Source organism: Podarcis melisellensis (genome assembly GCF_964234715.1).
Source record: "Podarcis melisellensis genome assembly, chromosome: 13".
In the NCBI taxonomy this organism is placed as follows: Eukaryota; Metazoa; Chordata; class Lepidosauria; order Squamata; family Lacertidae; genus Podarcis; species Podarcis melisellensis.
Genome location: NC_138545.1, coordinates 26,313,604 through 26,330,556, shown reverse-complemented (window position 1 = coordinate 26,330,556; position 16,953 = coordinate 26,313,604). Strand labels below are relative to the sequence as shown.

Below are 16,953 nucleotides of genomic sequence, written 5' to 3'. Positions count from 1 at the left end.
TTTCACATTTTGACAACTCTGCAAAAGCAGGTGGGGCTGCTGACTTATTTAATGAGTTTGATGCAGAGATTTGGCTTTTCTGAAATCTGTTGTTGTTTTTTCCAGTTCAGACTGTAAACCTAACCCCATTTATCTGGGTGCAAGCTTCACTGAATAAAAGAAGTCTTTTATTTTGTTGCAAAAAATGTAGGGTTTTCTCCCCCTTAATCTTTACATCAGTTTTACCACAATGGCCATGGCCCCGTACGGGCCAGTCTTGACAGACTCTAGGGTTCTGTGCTCATCTCACTCTAGAGGCCGGGACCCAGAGCTGTCCGCAGACACTTCCGGGTCACGTGGCCAGCGTGACGAAGCTGCTCTGGCTAGCCAGCACCAGCGCAGCACACGGAAACACCGTTTACCTTCCCGCTATAAAGCGGTACCTATTTATCTACTTGCACTTAAGGGTGCTTTCGAACTGCTAGGTGGGCAGGAGCTGGGACTGAACGATGGGAGCTCACCCCACCATGGGGATTCGAACCGCCGACCATGCGATCGGCAAGTCCTAGGCACTGCGGTTTTACCCACAGCGCCACCCGCGTACCTTTATAAAGATTCCCTATTTTCTTCCACCCTTTCAATGCTAATTGTTCCAAGCACCCTTTCAATGCTAATTGTTCCAAGCTATTATTTGTGTTGTAGAGATAGAACATGTTCTGGGTTCAAAGAAATGACTAACTGGTATGTTGTCAGTACCGTGCATTTTATTCTGGTTATGCCTAATGGCCAACAGAGCAATCCTATGCATGTCTTCTCAGAAGTAAGCCCCACAGGGTCCAACCACATTTAATTTCAGGTGCCTGTGTATAGGATTGCTGCCTATAGGAATAAAACTGAAGCAACCCGAATAATTTAACATGGAAATAAATTAAACATGGTGTTAGGCTCAATATTTGGGTAGAAGATGCCTGGGTGAAATAAGAAGATGTAAGGATCAAGAAAGACATTTTTGGGAGCTGGAACCATATCCTCCCTTCAGATGTTAAGGCGACACAAGCAAATTTAAGACCTAGCCAAACTGGTGTCTTCCATATGTTGTCTGACACTCCCTTCCCAAACTCCCATCAGCCCCAGCCAACAACATCTAGAGAGCACCATGACAAGCTCTAATGAGAAAAGAACCCCCCCTCTCTTTCTCTCTTTTTCTTTCCCTAAGTGATGGAGATATATCAATAGTGATGTAAAAGGAAGGCATAAAAATTAAATTGTCAAAAAGAGAAAAATAAATGTAGACAGCACAAAGGAAAATATAATTCAACCACATCAGAATGATTTGATGAACTTATTACTAACAGTGGCTGGCCAAATGTTTCCGAGCAGCCAACTAACAAGGGATGTTTGCTGTGTATCATTTAAATGTTTTAATTTATTTCAGGAACCTATCATGGACAACTGCAGCACAGCCTCTGAGTTCATCCTGGTGGGGTTCAGAGATCTCCCAGAGCTGCAAGTAACATTTTTCATCACTTTTCTGGTGCTGTACATCACCACAGTGATGGGGAATGGTGGTATGATTGCTGTCATAAGTGCTGACCCTCAACTCCACACCCCTATGTACTACTTTCTCAAAAACTTGTCTTTCCTGGACCTCTGCTATTCCTCCGCCATTGCTCCTAAAGCTCTAGTGAATTTTTTCGAGGAGAAGAACATCATCTCTTATGAGGGCTGTGTGGCCCAGTTGATGCTCTTCACCATCTTTGTTACTACAGAAGGGTTTCTTTTAGCAGTCATGGCATATGACCGCTTCATGGCCATTTGCTACCCACTCCTCTATCCAACTAAGATGTCCAAGAAGTCTTGCCATCGTCTGGTGGCCACTTCCTATGCTTGCGGTTGTACAAACGGAGTGATTCAGACAAGTGTCTCTTTCCATTTGAGATTCTGCAACCTCAGCAAAATCAACCACTTCTTCTGTGATGTGCCTGCTGTCATGAACGCTGCCACTACATACACATATCTCAATGAAGCTGTGATGTTCTCCCTCTGCAACGTTATCATTGCCATCACCACAGTGGTGATATTCACCTCCTACACTTACATTCTCTCCACCATTCTCAAGATTCAATCTGCAGAGGGCAGGAGAAAAGCATTTTCTACCTGTGCCTCTCACATAACAGCAGTGACCATCTTTTATGGGACAGTCTTCTTTATTTATGCTCAGCCTGCAGCCATGTCCTCCCCAGCTCAAAGCAAAATTGTCTCTGTGTTTTACACTCTTGTCATTCCAATGCTAAATCCCCTCATCTACAGCCTTAGGAACAAAGATGTCAAAGCAGCTCTAAAAAGGACTCTGGGGAAAAAGAGGCTCTTTTCAATGAACAGATAAAATCTGACAAAACCTTATGGGGGTGTTAAATCCCATAAGCCAAGCCAAACCAGAAGAAAATCTACATTTGTAATCAGAACTCTCAATATTCTGTTTAACCCAGGGAAAAATCCTATGGCAAGAACCACTGGGATGATAAACATGAATCTCTGGCTCAGCTAGCTAACTGATGCCTTAGCCAGTACTGAACTGTTCTGAACATACACCAGCATAAGTTGCTCATCCTAGCTGGTTGAGTGGAAGCTGAGTGAACTCAAGTCTGGTGTAAACAGTGGCAGTGCTGGGTTATTTTCAGGTTCAAGGTGCTGGTTTTAACCTTTAAAGCCCTATATGGCCTAGGACCCTCGTACCTACGGGACCGCAGAGAAATTTACGGTCTGCAAATAAAAACATCCTAAAGATCCCTAAAGATCCCAGGCCACAGAGAGGTTAGGCTGGTCTCAACTAGAACCAGGGCTTTCTCGGCCGCGGCTCCAATCTGGTGGAACGCTCTGTCACAAGAGACTAGGGCTCTGCGGGACCTGACATCTTTCCACGGGGCCTGCAAGACAGAGCTGTTCCACCAGGCCTTTGGTCAGGGCGCAGCCTGACCCCCTCCTCTGGCAACCTGCACAGGATTTTGCTTGATGGTTGCCATTAATTTGATTTTAATTAATTTTATAATGAATGTTTTTAGAATGTTGAACTATTTTGACTGTTGTTAGCTGCCCTGAGCCCAGCTTCGGCTGGGGAGGGTGGGATATAAATAAAAATTTTTATTATTATTATTATTATCATTATTATTATTATTATTATTATTATTATTATTATTATTATTATTATTATTATTATTTTGCACCCTAGGCAAGGCACCTCCCACACCCAAAATTGCTAACTTTTATTTTTAAAAACAGATGTTTTATAGAAAAATGAAATATAAAAAGAAATAAAAAAAATTGTCCAGTAGCACCTTAGAGACCAGCTAAGTTTGTCTTTGGTATAAGCTTTCGTGTGCATGTACACTTCTTCAGATACACTGAAACAGTAGTCACCAGACCCTTATATATAGTGGAGGGGTGGAGTGGGTTTTTTTCCAGGAGGGTACTATGATATGGGTGTTTGACTCACTACCCTCCTGAGAAAAACCCCACCCTCCCACTATATATAAGGGTCTGGCAACTTCTGTTTCACCGCATCTGAAGAAGTGTGCATGCACACAAAAGCTTATACCAAGAACAAACTTAGTTCGTCTCTAAGGTTCTACTGGACATTTTGTGTGTGTGTGTGTGTGTGTGTGTGTGTGTGTGTGTTGTGTCAGACCAACACTGCTACCTACCTGAATCTAGAAAAAAAGAATAATACATCAATTTTTTGATTATCTTTCTCAAAAACAAAATAAAATATTTTAGCAAACGAAATATTTTGAATAATCTTGTGAAGTGTGATGTTAAAATTTAAGTCTCTTAAAAGTTTAAGTTTCAGGCAAATCTCCATTTGCATACCTTTTCCTTTGCAAATTTGGTCACCAATTTATTCAGGTCAAGTGCTCATGATAGGAGAAATAAGAGCTAAATATTCTTCAAACTTCAAAAAATCCTGATTGCTAGCACAGTACAACTTTTCAGTTGTACCACGAAATGCCAAGTTTTGCATGCCAAGGACTCTGACCAAAGCAATCAAGCCTTCCAAGATTTGTCGCCAATACTGTTCATCTTGCCAAATTTTCTACTGGTTTCCTCAATTGCTTTTCCTTTAGATAAGCACAATTCAAGTTGTCTCCATGTTTGCTAGTTTTCTAAATGGTCAGTATTGCTCTCTTTTGAAGACAGAATTGCTCCATTGTTCTTCTAGTCTTTGGAGCCTATTTCTTGTAGGGTTAATGCATCAGTAGTGCCCCAGTACACACCCTCGACGTTTATCGAATGCTTACCTAGAGCAGAGCTTTTATTGTGGCGGCACCCACACACTGGAATGCACTATCTGCTTGAAATTAGGGCGGTACATACAATTTGTTCTTTCAACAACCTCCCTAAGACATTTTTAATCAACTAGGGTTTTTCTTTTCACAGTTGCATTGTTGGATATTGTTTGTGTCCGTTTTACAGATGGATTGAATATATTCTTATTGATTTCATTTTGTATTTTGTTTTTCTTTCCTTTTTGTGAACTGCCACAATAGTGTTGAATGGTGGTAGTTTATGAATTATTTTAACTAACTGACTAATCATTAGATGTTGGACAGTCAGGTGTTCTCTGATTCTCTGCTTCAGGTTGCATATTTAGTGTAAGAATTGTCAAGGTTAATTTAAAGTGAAATTCAGTTCAAATTTAGAGGTTTTTGCTTAAGCAAAGCAGTCAAGGAATTGGGAGGGATGCTGGAATAAAAACACAATTGGGTTAAACTGGTGATATTTCTTTGGTTGCTGCTAACGATGATTTCTTACAACCATAACCTAAAATTATTTGCCTAAAACTTCCAAGTCTTGGTCATAGCTCAGTGGTAGTGCACTTGTTTTGTGCTCATAAAGTTCCAGAATGAATCCCTGGTATTTCCAGGTAGGGCCAAAATCCCGAAGAACTGCTGCCTGACAGTGTAGATAATACTGAACCAGATGGACCAATAAAGGCCTGACTTGGTAAAAACACAGCTTCATATATTCCCTTGCAATTCTCTCAAATGTTGTTGAACACTTAAAGTAGAACGCTTTCACTTCAAGTGCTATAAAATGGCATACATTTTATTCTATGCCCACAACAGCAACAGCAACAAAACAGCCAGGACAGCAACACTATGAGGTAGTTGCCTCAGAATGCTTCCAGGATGTCTTTATTTTCAGGCAGGTTTCAATTCTATACCAACACATTCAGATTACACAATTACTATTGACTTGAACAACCCACTTCCATACAAAATCAGCATTTATGATAGGGAAAGTGATGCAAAATGCACAGGTAAGTGTCGGACCGCACCTGGTGTAACATGATCTAACTTGCCACCCACCCCCTGCCACAAATCAGAATGAAGGATTAATAAATAGTCAACATCTAAGTTCCCTGCAAACAAATAAGAATGAATGCTTAATGAATGGGTCATCTAGAACCACCTGAGATATTGTTACTGACTGAAGGTCACTGACAAAGTTTCATTATGGAGCAAGAATTCTAACCCTGATCTCCCTGGTACTTTGTCACATCAAATGCTATGCTAGACTATGCCCCATTGTCTAGAGTTATATTATTATTCAATTATCAAAATCTTGTACGTTCAGGATCAGATATATGACACAAGGTCCAGATGAGAAGGATGGAGAGCCTGGGACCAGCAAAATTGTCCTACTTTGCCTTGTAAAACATGAAAGCCTAATTGTATTGCCAGGGGTCCCTGACACCTCTGTCTAAAAGTCACCCAGGTGAAAGGGCTGGAATGACCGCTCCCCGCTTAAAACGGGGGGCGCCCTTTGCGTGGACACGTACAGCCCCTAGGTCTGGAGCGGCTCCAACAGCATAGGCTTGGCTTTGCCTTCCCTCAGGTGGGACGCCTGGAGGTCTCCACCTACCTCAGTCAGTTGTCCAATCCCACCTGGGGGAAGCGTTGCCAAAGAGACCAGGCCAGGTAGGGGAGGGATTACCTGCCCACACAATAGAGGGAGGATCTTACCTGGGAATCTTCACTTGGCTCCAGAGCTTCTCCCACCCTACCCACCCTCAGTTAATGTCTTATTTTGCAGGTTAACTTTTCTTCACAGGTTTTGCAGGTTAACTTTTCTTCACAGGTATGCGGGCGCTGCTACGTTAAGGTCGCTGTTAAAGGGCCGGAAAGGAATTTCCCTGCATTGGCAGGTTTCGCCTTTCCCGTAGCAAAACGTCACAACTTTGGTGGTATCAGGCCTTGGGCGGAATCCTTTTGTCCATCTTCCTCTTTGCGGCAGCGATACCAGGGTTCCCCGTTAAAGGGATTTTCTGAAGGGAGGCTTTGACCGTATGCCAAAAGGTCGTCATTGCTCTCCCCTGCGGCGGCGGCGTTACGGGGGCGGCTATCTCTGCTTGAACATATGTTCTCCAGAGCCGGCCCATCCCCCCCCCACACACTGGATAACCCTGATGCTCCCTAGGTCCCCAGCTGGGGACTGGGGAGGGAGAACGCCCAATGCCTGAGCCAAGGTCTACCCACATTTGTAATTTAATAAAGTTGTGGCCAATTTAATCCCATAGCACATTGTCTTGAGTCATTATTCCACATGACGGGGGGACCGCACGGGATCTGGGGATTCTGCCTGTCCACGCAAACAAATTCTCTGTGAATACAGTGACCGAGTAAACCATAGCAAGGTCCATATGTGAATGTGTCCATTCCTCTACTGAGCAGGGCCCTAACAACCTGGATGGGTGGGTGGAAAATTCCTGCAAAGGCAACAAAGAAGGTGGCCTGTACCTAGTCATCCCCCTATGTACACCAGAGGTGGGCTGGGCACAACCCTCATATCCTTGCCCCTGATTGGTCTCATGGGTGATGTCTGCCCACATCTGGAAGGTTCAGCATGGCTGGTAGTGGGCTGCTGCAGGTGGCTACCCACCGCTATCTGCACCGGAAATTGGTGGGCTCCCTGGACCAACCATGGCCATGGTGTGCAGCAAATGCCCACCCCCACCCCGAGCCCCAGGTGAGCAGATATTATACCAACATTTAATAAGAGCTGCTTTAGATGTCAAGAAATGGTACAAGGTTTGAGTGATATGGCTTTTGATTGCTAACTGGCAGAGCTTTGGGTAAACCACCCTCCTTTCACCCTTCAATATGCACACAGAGCAAAGGGTTAAAGTTCAGAAACATGTAAGCACATTGCAGTATTTAACCAAAAGGGGGCCGTTTCCAGAAGAACTTTTGTGGCTACTTTTGGATGTGATGTTATTGGATATTTTTACTAGGCATATTGGCAAGCTTTATTCTCACTTGTGTTTTTTTTTACATACTTATTATTTATCAATATTACTACTGCATTTATTCTTTTTAAATGTGAATCACTTTGAGCAAGGCTGTATTTGTGGGAATATGAATAGACTATGCCTACTATAATGGTTAACTTCAAGCATTAAAGACTGACAAATTTGAGCTGAACTGTGCTAATACATGTGATTCAGTAGTAGAGTTGATGATTATGTTCCAGCTGCTATGACCCAAGGGAACAAGAAAAAAAAGGAGAGGGTCAGAGGAAATTCAAGCAAACTCCCCAAACATTTTATGACTGACTGATCTTGGGTTGCAGAAGAAACAGTATTACCTCACACATCTAGCATGAGTCTCTATGCATTATGTTCCATCTTTCCTTCACATGCAGCAGACCAGTAATCGAAAGCCTGCAAAGACACCCAGAGAGACTTTTCTTCTCTACAGCTTTGGCACAACCACAAAAAGACTCACATTGTTTGCCTTTACAAATATATGTATATATATTTGGGGGTGGAAACTAACAAGTTATCCTGTGGATGTACTGCTATGTAAGTAAACTTTGTCAATAACGATGCCAAATCTTTGCAATGCAGAACAATCAAATGACTGCCTTTTTTATATCAGCTAACACTTTACACCATGAATCTATGTGAATTGTTCTTTAAAAAAAGGAGATGTGCATGAAAGTAGATAATTGATGTATAACATTTGTTTTAGAATTTTAGAAATCTGAGCAAATGGGATTTTGGTAATGCAAGGCCACTGTTGTGAAATGTCTTCTCACCTACCCATGCCTTTGAATCTCATTTTCATGGGGAGAATTATCTTAAGAACATTTTTCCAACTTCAGAGAAATGAGGCAAAAATTGCACAAATTGTCTCAATTATGTACAGAAAGCAGCATTTTAGTTAGCCATATGTTGTAACAAGTTGAGTGGTTCTTTCAGATTTTTTCTTCCCTCCTTTTTGTTTGTTTGTGTGTGTGTGTGCACTTGTGCATGTGCTTGCACGTGTGGTCCAGGGAGGTCCTATCTAGCTAGTTCAGTATCTGGCTATCCCAGCAGTTATACAGCCAGGCAGTGGCTGCAGTTGCTGGCTTTCTGCCTGACTGGCTTGCTCAGATTACACTCTGTACAGAGCATTTTTCACTCTGCATACTTCCACCTGTACTGTGGACAAAGAACAAGGTAATGCTTTTCCATTATTTGTTATAATGTTTTTAAGCAGATCAGAATTGCCTCCTTCCCCTGGAAAAAATGTAAGTATGCCCCCTCTTTCGCCTCCCCATAAATAAATCAAAGGCAGAGAAACCTGTCACCCATGTCATCCACTCATTGTAATTAAATGGATGAACCCAATTCCTAAAACTGAATAAGAACAGCACTCGGTGTATTTAGCATTGCTTATCTAAAGCTAACATTACTTAGAAACATAGGTCTATGTGGCACATTGTCACCATTTTGATGGTCTCAAATAAGTAAGGAAGGAAGGAAGGAAGGAAGTCCATCTAGTGAAATGTTGTCAGTACTGACTAGCAGCTCTCTTAAGATTTGAAGCAGGAATCATTTATGAGTCCTGCACCAGAGACTGAAGCTGGGAACTTTTGCATACAGAGCATGTGTTCTATAACTGTGCTATGGCTTCTTCCAAGTTACACCCCTATGATGAGCTGTAGGTCTTAAAAAGGGAAGGTTATGTTGCTGTACCTTGTCTCTTACAATCCCCTTCTTCCAAAATGATTTACCAGTGCCACTAAGCTTTTTCACTCTCTAGCTCTCTCCACATAAATCCTTTGGTCCCAAGGTCCTGTGTGGTGTTTCTTTAGCGAATAATACCTTTCACACACATCAAAAAATCTGGGTTATTTCTGAACATGCTGTCAAGCATTTTCTTCCCTCAGAAGTTAAAATGATCAAGACTATCACCATACCTTCAGAGAAACCAATGGCTTCTTTCATGCTCATAATCCTTATTGAAATTATAATATGTGTTGGGATCTCTGCAGATGCAGAACTGTGCCATGGTTTTCTGACTCAGTCTGGTAAATCTTTATAGACAATGGGATTTTAGCAGATTAAGAAATATGATATGACAAGATGCTGATTTATCTATTAATTTTGAATGTGATTTGGTGCTGAATAATATGTATCTATAAACTTGTGAAATCTGAACTTTGAATATTATTACAGCTCTAAACAGCAACAACATATTATTGAGGATGAAATGGGAGAACAGGACACATACATTTATCCTAGTAGGTTTTCCTGGAGACCCTGAATTGCAGATGTCACTATTTACGCTTTTTCTAATTATCTACACACTGACAATAACGGAGAATGTGGTGATCATTGGCTTAATCTGGATGAACATCAATCTTCATAAGCCTATGTATCTCTTCCTGAGTAATCTTTCTTTCCTGGAGATCTGGTATGTCTCCGTCACGGTTCCCAAAATGCTTGCTGGCTTTGTGGCAGAGAAAAGAGAAATCTCTTTTATAGGTTGCATGGCTCAGCTGTACTTCTTCCTGGCTTTGGCATGTACTGAGTGTGTCCTCTTAGCTGTTATGGCCTATGACCGTTATGTTGCCATCTGCAACCCATTGCGCTATCCAGCCATTATGAGTCAAGACCTCTGTGTTCGTCTAGCAGCCGGATCGTGGTTGAGTGGCTTTTTTATTGCCATGGGGAAGGTCTTCTTCATCTCACGGCTGAGCTACTGCGGACCTAACACCATCAACCACTACTTCTGTGATGTTTCTCCACTTCTCAACCTGGCCTGTACTGATATGTCATTGGCTGAGCTCATTGACTTCCTATTGGCTTTACTCATTCTCCTGGGCCCCCTTTCTGTGACAATTGCCTCTTACTTCTACATCATCTCTACCGTACTTCGCATCCCTTCAGTCAAGGGGAAGCAAAAGGCCTTCTCCACTTGTGCCTCACATCTTCTGGTAGTCACCATTTTCTATGCTGCCTCCCTTTTCATCTATGCCCGCCCAAAAGCACTCACTTCCTTTAACTCAAACAAGATGGTGTCCGTTGTCTACACAGTCCTCACACCACTTTTCAATCCAGTCATCTACTGCTTGAGAAATCAGGAATTCAAGGATGCCCTCAGCAAAACAGTTCATGGACCTTCTCAACGTTAAACATAAGGCAAAGTACTAAGTAGGTAAATGTTTCTACACTGAGACAGTTCCAAATACTTATACAGTGGTACCTCTGGTTGAGGACAGAATCCGTCCAGAGGTCCGGCCGTATCCTGAAGCGGTGCCACAACTGGAAGCACCGCTTCTGTGCAGACATGCAGTGTGTAGAGCACGTCTGTGCATGCGCTAGAGGCAAAACACGGAAATATACTTCCGAGTTTGCCGCTTTCGCTACCCAAAGTTTACGTTACCCGAGGGTAATGTAAGCCGAGGGTCTACTGCATTTTCTAAATACTAATAATTAGTATTTATTTATTTTTTTATATCACCCTTAATCCGTAGATCTCAGGGCAGTTCAAAACATAAGATTACAATATAAAAACCAAAAAATACATAGTAAAAATAAGAACAACAACAAACCAATATTTCTCCATTCCACAACACATTTTAAAGGGCATCAGATGTTAATCAGCCAAAAGCTTTTTTGAAGAGGATTGTTCTTAAATAAGCTAGGACTATATGGCTTCTTTTCCCCTGAATGTTGGGAGTGACACCAACCTTGCCCAGCAGTCGCTAGAATCTTACATCTAAATATCTAGTAAGCATTAACATGGCGGGGGGGGGGGGGGAGTTAAACAAATGCTTTTGGTATCATATGGGAAAAAAAGTTGTACAAAACTGGTGTGATAAATTCTTGGAGCTGCAATATATGCATTTTATTTGAGATGAACACTACAAATTGCTGAGAACCAATGTAAATTGTTGTTGTTGTTGTTGTTGTTGTTGTTGTTGTTGTTGTTAATTCCATATAGTTCCAAGCTAGAATATGCAGAAATCAGCAACAACACTAGGTAAGTTTTTGGATATGCAGCTGTATTTCAAACCAAGTGTTTTGAGGTCTAATATCTTAAGCTGCATGCTTAAAACATTTCCCAGTATCTGTTATCCTGCCGCCCATTATATATGTTTGCATCACTCTCTTCCTCCTACATTTTGTTTTTCCATAAGTATGTTTTAGTGATGGGAAGCACCTTATCCTGCTCTAGGCTGGATTCAGGCCTGTACTTTATAATTAAAGCTATTTTCTTAAAGGATTGGCTGCGGAGGTCGATTCTTCGCTTGTTCAAGCATCAAGCTGGTATACATGGTTCTTCCCCCTCTGTATTTTACTTTCACAACAATCATATGTGGTAAGTTTGTCTGAGAGACTGATTCAGTGAGCTTCATAACTAAGTAGGGATTTGAACCCTTTTCTTCCAAGTCCTAGTCCAACACTCTAACCACCACACCACATATCATCAGGAGTTTTATATGTCAGTCGTAAGTCCTTGCTAAGCTGAACTCTGCCCGGCCATTCTCCTCCTCCTTCAATTATCTGCCCCTGATATTGGCTAAATCAGATCCATAGGTCTGGGAGGACTAAAAGACTCTCCCAGGCCTCCTTCATCCCTGCTTTCATGAATGATAGCATCCTATGAGCAAGGAGCATTGTCAGCGCATTTTCTAGAAGAATGACCGCTCCCCGTATAAAACGGGGGGTGCCCTTTGCATGGACGCTCACAGCCCCTGGATCTGGAGCAGCTCCATCAACACAAGCTTGGCTTCGCCTTCCCCAGGTGGGATACCTGGAGGTCTCCGCCTACCTCAGTCAGTTGTCCAATCCCGCCTGGGGGAAGCGTTGCCAAGGAGACCAGGCCAGGTAGGGGAGGGATTACCTGCCCACACAATAGAGGGAGGATCTTACCTGGGAATCCTCACTTGGCTCCAGAGCTTCTCCCACCCTACCCACCCTCAGTTAATGTCTTATTTTGCAGGTTAACTTTTCTTCACAGGTATGCGGGCGCTGCTATGTCAAGGTCGCTGTTAAAGGGCTGGAAAGGAATTCCCCTGCATTGGCAGGTTTTGCCTTTCCCGTAGCAAAACGTCATAACTTTGACGGTATCAGGCCTTTGGCAGAATCTTTTAGTCTATCTTCCTCTTTGCAGCAGCGATACCAGGGTTCCCCATTAAAGGGGTTTCTGAAGGGAGGCTTTGACCGTACGCCGAGAGGTCGTCATTGCTCTCCCCTGCGGCAGTGGCGTAACGGGGGCGGCTATCTCTGCTTGAACATATGTTCTCCAGAGCTGGCCCAACCCCCCCCCCCACACACACACACTGGATAACTCTGATGTTCCCTAGGTCCCCGGCTGGGGACTGGGAAGGGATAACGCCCAATGCCTGAGCCAAGGTCTACCCACATCTGAAATATAATAAAGTTGTGGCCAATTTAATCCCATAGCACGTTGTCTTGAGTCGTTATTCCACAGGATGGGGGGACCACGCGGGACGGGATCTGGGGACTCCGCCTGTCCACGCAAACAAATTCTCTGTGAATACAGTGACCGAGTAAACCATAGCAAGGTCCATATGTGAATGTGTCCATTCCTCAACTGAGCAGGGCCCTAACAACCTGGATGGGGGGCGCCCAGGATCTGGGGGATTCCGCCTGTCCATGCAAAACATTTCCCAGAGTCACTGGGATGCTTTCGTAGCAAGTAGGAGGATGGCTCTCAACTTTCCTTTGGGTGCCCCCCATCCATCAGAAATGAGACAGATGGTGTCAACATAGGAGAAGGCTTTATTATTAGAGTTTCGAGATGAAGGTGTTAGGAAAGGGCTGTGACTCAGTGGTAGAGCATCTGCAGAACCCAGGTTTGATCTCCAGGGCAGCCGATGGTGACAGAGGAGGAGGCTTTTACAACCGTGGCACCCGCTGAGAGGTTTGTGTTAGTAGTTTGTTCCAAGTTTTCTTTAGGAGTTTGTTCCTAAACAAGTGCAGCAACTCAAGGGAAGGAGAAAGGAAAAGGCTGCCAAAGGAACATAATAGAAACCTTCCTATTGCTGTTTTGTGGACAGATCTCTGAAAGACTCAGCAATGGTGTGATTCTCAGCCCAGCCTGACTATAGCAGTTTCTGCATTGATCTCCTCTGCCCTTTTGCATTTGTGACCATCATCACTACTCATCATGAGCAGCAGTGCCCGTATATCAGTGAAGAAATAATTTTCTCTTTTTGATTATATTTTTCTTTTCAATTTTCTTGTAACTTTTTGTCTGAACAAGGTTTTGGGAAGCTAGGAATTCTTTCCATTGTTTCTTCATCTCTCCTGTGTAGGTAAACCTCAAAATTAGTATCTGCAAGTATCTGCAATTTTTTTTCATTATTTCACATGTGCATTTTTATGATTTGTAAATGGTAATCCAAATTTGTAATTTGGATTAAAGATACACTTTTCATTTTCTATGCATGACAAACAATATTTGGTTTTGAAGTAATGCACTGCTGTTGTTTTGTTTTGTTTGCAGTTCTGTTCCAATTATGTATATTTTAAAATAAGGGTTTTGTGTGCTAGTATCATTTAGGACAGCTTTCTGAGATCAGTAGTTTTCACCAACGAAATAGAACTAGGTGTACTTATTAGTACAAGAGTGAATATATAAAACCATTCACCAAGTGGTAAATTTACTAGGAAAAAAGAAGATGCGATTAATTTTTGGAAGCAGTTTGTTTGTTTGCTTAAATGCAGTTGTTTCAAGATTATATTTAGAAGAATTTCAATTTGACTTTGGTGAGGTTAAATCAGTAAATGCAGCTGAATTTATTTTTCGTAGCATTGACTTTTTTGCTGTTGCTAGACATTATCTTTTTTAATAACTCAGTTTTAAAATGTTGATCAGAAGGTTGTCTTATTTAGCTGTGAGGTTGTTTGAGATCAGATGTAAGTTCTCCTGAGTTTGGTGTGACTTACTTCAAATTAATTGAGTATAGGATTGCAGCCTGACCACTTTTCCTATGCATGTCCATTTAGAATCAAGTCCTATCTGATTCAATATACGATTATGATAAATCAGTATTTTATTGCAGAATGTTTATTAATCAGTTTCCCTTGACTTATTAAAATGGAAAGGTATTATATTCAATATTTTAAATGGGTGGATAGATGATGAAATATAAATGTGAGGTATCTGTTGTTGTTTAGTTGTTTAGTCGTGTCCGACTCTTCGTGACCCCATGGACCAGAGCATGCCAGGCACTTCTGTCTTCCACTGCCTCCCGCAGTTTGGTCAAACTCATGTTCGTAGCTTTGAGAACACTGTCCAGCCATCTCATCCTCTGTCATCACCTTCTCCATGTGCCCTCAATCTTTCCCAACATCAGGGTCTTTTCCAGGGAGTCTTCTCTTCTCATGAGGTAGCCAAGTATTAGAGCCTCAGCTTCAGGATCTGTCCTTCCAGTGATCACTCAAGGCTGATTTCCTCCAGAATGGATAGGTTTGATCTTCTTGCAGTCCATGCAGAGTCTCCTCCAGCACCATAATTCAAAAGCATCAATTCTTTGGCGATCAGCTCTCACTTCCATACATCACTGCTGGGAAAAACATAGCTTCAACTATACAGGCCTTTGTCAGCAAGGTGATGTCTCTGCTTTTTAAGATGCTGTGTGGCATCTATTATTGAACTGAACAGCCATATTAAAATATATAAGTGAACCAATTTGTAATTATGTCACTAGAAAGTTCGGAAGCATCCCTAAAATATGCATAGACTTGTTTGTATATGCATTCCAGTTTGACTGCTGATGTAGGAGAGGGCATTTGCAATGTAAATAACTAAACAAACTAAGGATGTTAGTGCACAATGTGAGGTCCTGAGAAAGAAGATAACATTTAAAATACTGATTTGTTTGGAATTAAATGGATAAATGCAGCAATACCCACTAACTAAAGTATGGGGAGGGGAGCCGTCTAACATCGACCTAACATTATTGTATTTTTACTGCTGGGGAGAGAGACAAATGCTTCAAGATGCCCCAAAACCTTGACCAGCTTACTTGGGTAGCGTGAACATTTACTTGAGGGGGATTAGAGTCACCATTGGCTGCTCTGCCTGAGGCTAGCCCTGCAACAAAGTCTTGAAGCACCTTCAAGATTAACAAATGTTTGGTGGCAAATTTATGACGGCAAAAGACAGGGGCACAACTCAGCTGGCATGTATTGAAGGGTAATTGTAATAAGTGGGGTTAAAATGGCCAAAAGGTGCAGTCTGTCACCATTCTGAATAAAGGTTTGCAAAATAAGTGAAGTGACCATTACCAGCACCAAAGGGAAATCCCAGTACTACTGAAAATGTCTAATGCTCACCATTTGGGGTTGCAATAATGCATTGGCTTTTCCTGTTCCACTATGGGTGTTCATTTCTTTAACCATGACAAAATGATTGTGTTGTCTCCAGTTGCTGTTGCTGTTAATGAGTATACTGTGTATATATATATATATATATATATATATATATATATATTCTTTTACAGTTATAAAATTTAACCTACATGCTTGTGAACATGGATTTATGAATCAGTTTTGGTAAACAACTTGATAGCAACACTCATTAAAAACTTGAGTCATTAGTTATACATTAAGAGTCACATCCAGCACCATCTTATGTATATCTAATCTGAAATAAGTCTATGTTTAATGTAGGATGACCAATTATGTATTGCCAAAAAAAGAGGCTTCCCATTCACAAAAAAGAGAATGAAATATTTCATATGGTACTTTATATGTATAGACACACATTTAGAAAGAACTACAAGAATTTAAATAGAAACGCAATACATCTCAATAGAGAGGGGAAGAAATCAGGTGATTTCTGTGATGGATTAGACTATTGACCAGGTGCTACTAACTTTTGTTGGGTATCTTCAAGGTTCCCGATCTCCCTTTTTCTGGTTCCTTATCTTTAATCTAGACTGGACAATTCTCAAGCAGAGGACAATGTCCTCTGACAGTCCTTCAAAATCTATTCACTGTAGACAGTGCTGGCCCAGCCATGAAGAACGTGAGGCTACTGCTTCAGGTGGCAGAAGCCCCCCAGGTGGCATACCTGTAGGTGGTCCATCTGCTCCACCTCCTTTTCTAGTGGCAGAGAAGCACCGCCACCATTGGCACCACTTTGGGGCAATATCTCACTGCAAAATTGGCATCGATGGCGGTGCCGCTTCTATGTCAGCAGAGGATGGGGCAGGACACACAACAGCATCAAAGCAGGTGGGGGCAAGAGAAGGTGGGTGGGGGCAGGGGCAGTAGGGCAAAGTGGAACTTCCCGTTTTCCCCCAAGCAGTGAAACAAGATGCACTGCCCTGGGCTGTAGAGTGGGCCACCTGGCTATGGTAGCTTGATGAGTAAGCTTTGCTTCTTATAAGGTGTGTTGGGATTGCAGCCGAAGTTAGCTGAACTCAGTTCCCACTGATATCAGTGGGGCTTTACTTAGCCATGGCTTTCATGTTGATTTGAATGGGATTTAGACTGGATGCAACGCTGTGAAATATGGGTTCCTGAATAAATAAATCATAAAGCTCTCTACGCAACAACAGATATATATAGAAAGTTGAATTAATTTTAATCTATTTTAGTATTTTAACCTTTGTGTGTTTTAAAGTAGAGTTCTTGATTGTATGGTTTTCTCATTTTGCTAATCA

The 16,953-nt window shown here is 42.0% G+C and overlaps 3 protein-coding genes across 3 annotated transcripts in view; all 3 read left to right on the top strand.

Annotated features, from left to right (window-relative positions):
• LOC309354852 (vomeronasal type-2 receptor 26-like) overlaps positions 1-16,953 on the top strand; it is a gene marked incomplete at both ends in the record, with an annotated part of 356,212 nt that overhangs the window by 258,987 nt on the left and 80,272 nt on the right. The gene's annotated exons all lie outside the window — the stretch shown is intronic.
• Positions 1,424-2,365, top strand: LOC309356105 (olfactory receptor 9S13-like; the record flags this gene model as incomplete). The annotated part of the gene is made up of 1 exon (XM_081887284.1): positions 1,424-2,365. The coding sequence occupies one exon, from the start codon at positions 1,424-1,426 to the stop codon at positions 2,363-2,365; it is 942 nt and encodes a 313-aa protein (XP_081743410.1).
• LOC309355548 (olfactory receptor 226-like) lies at positions 9,511-10,440 on the top strand (the record flags this gene model as incomplete). The annotated part of the gene is made up of 1 exon (XM_081886493.1): positions 9,511-10,440. One exon carries the CDS (start codon positions 9,511-9,513, stop codon positions 10,438-10,440), a length of 930 nt encoding a protein of 309 aa, XP_081742619.1.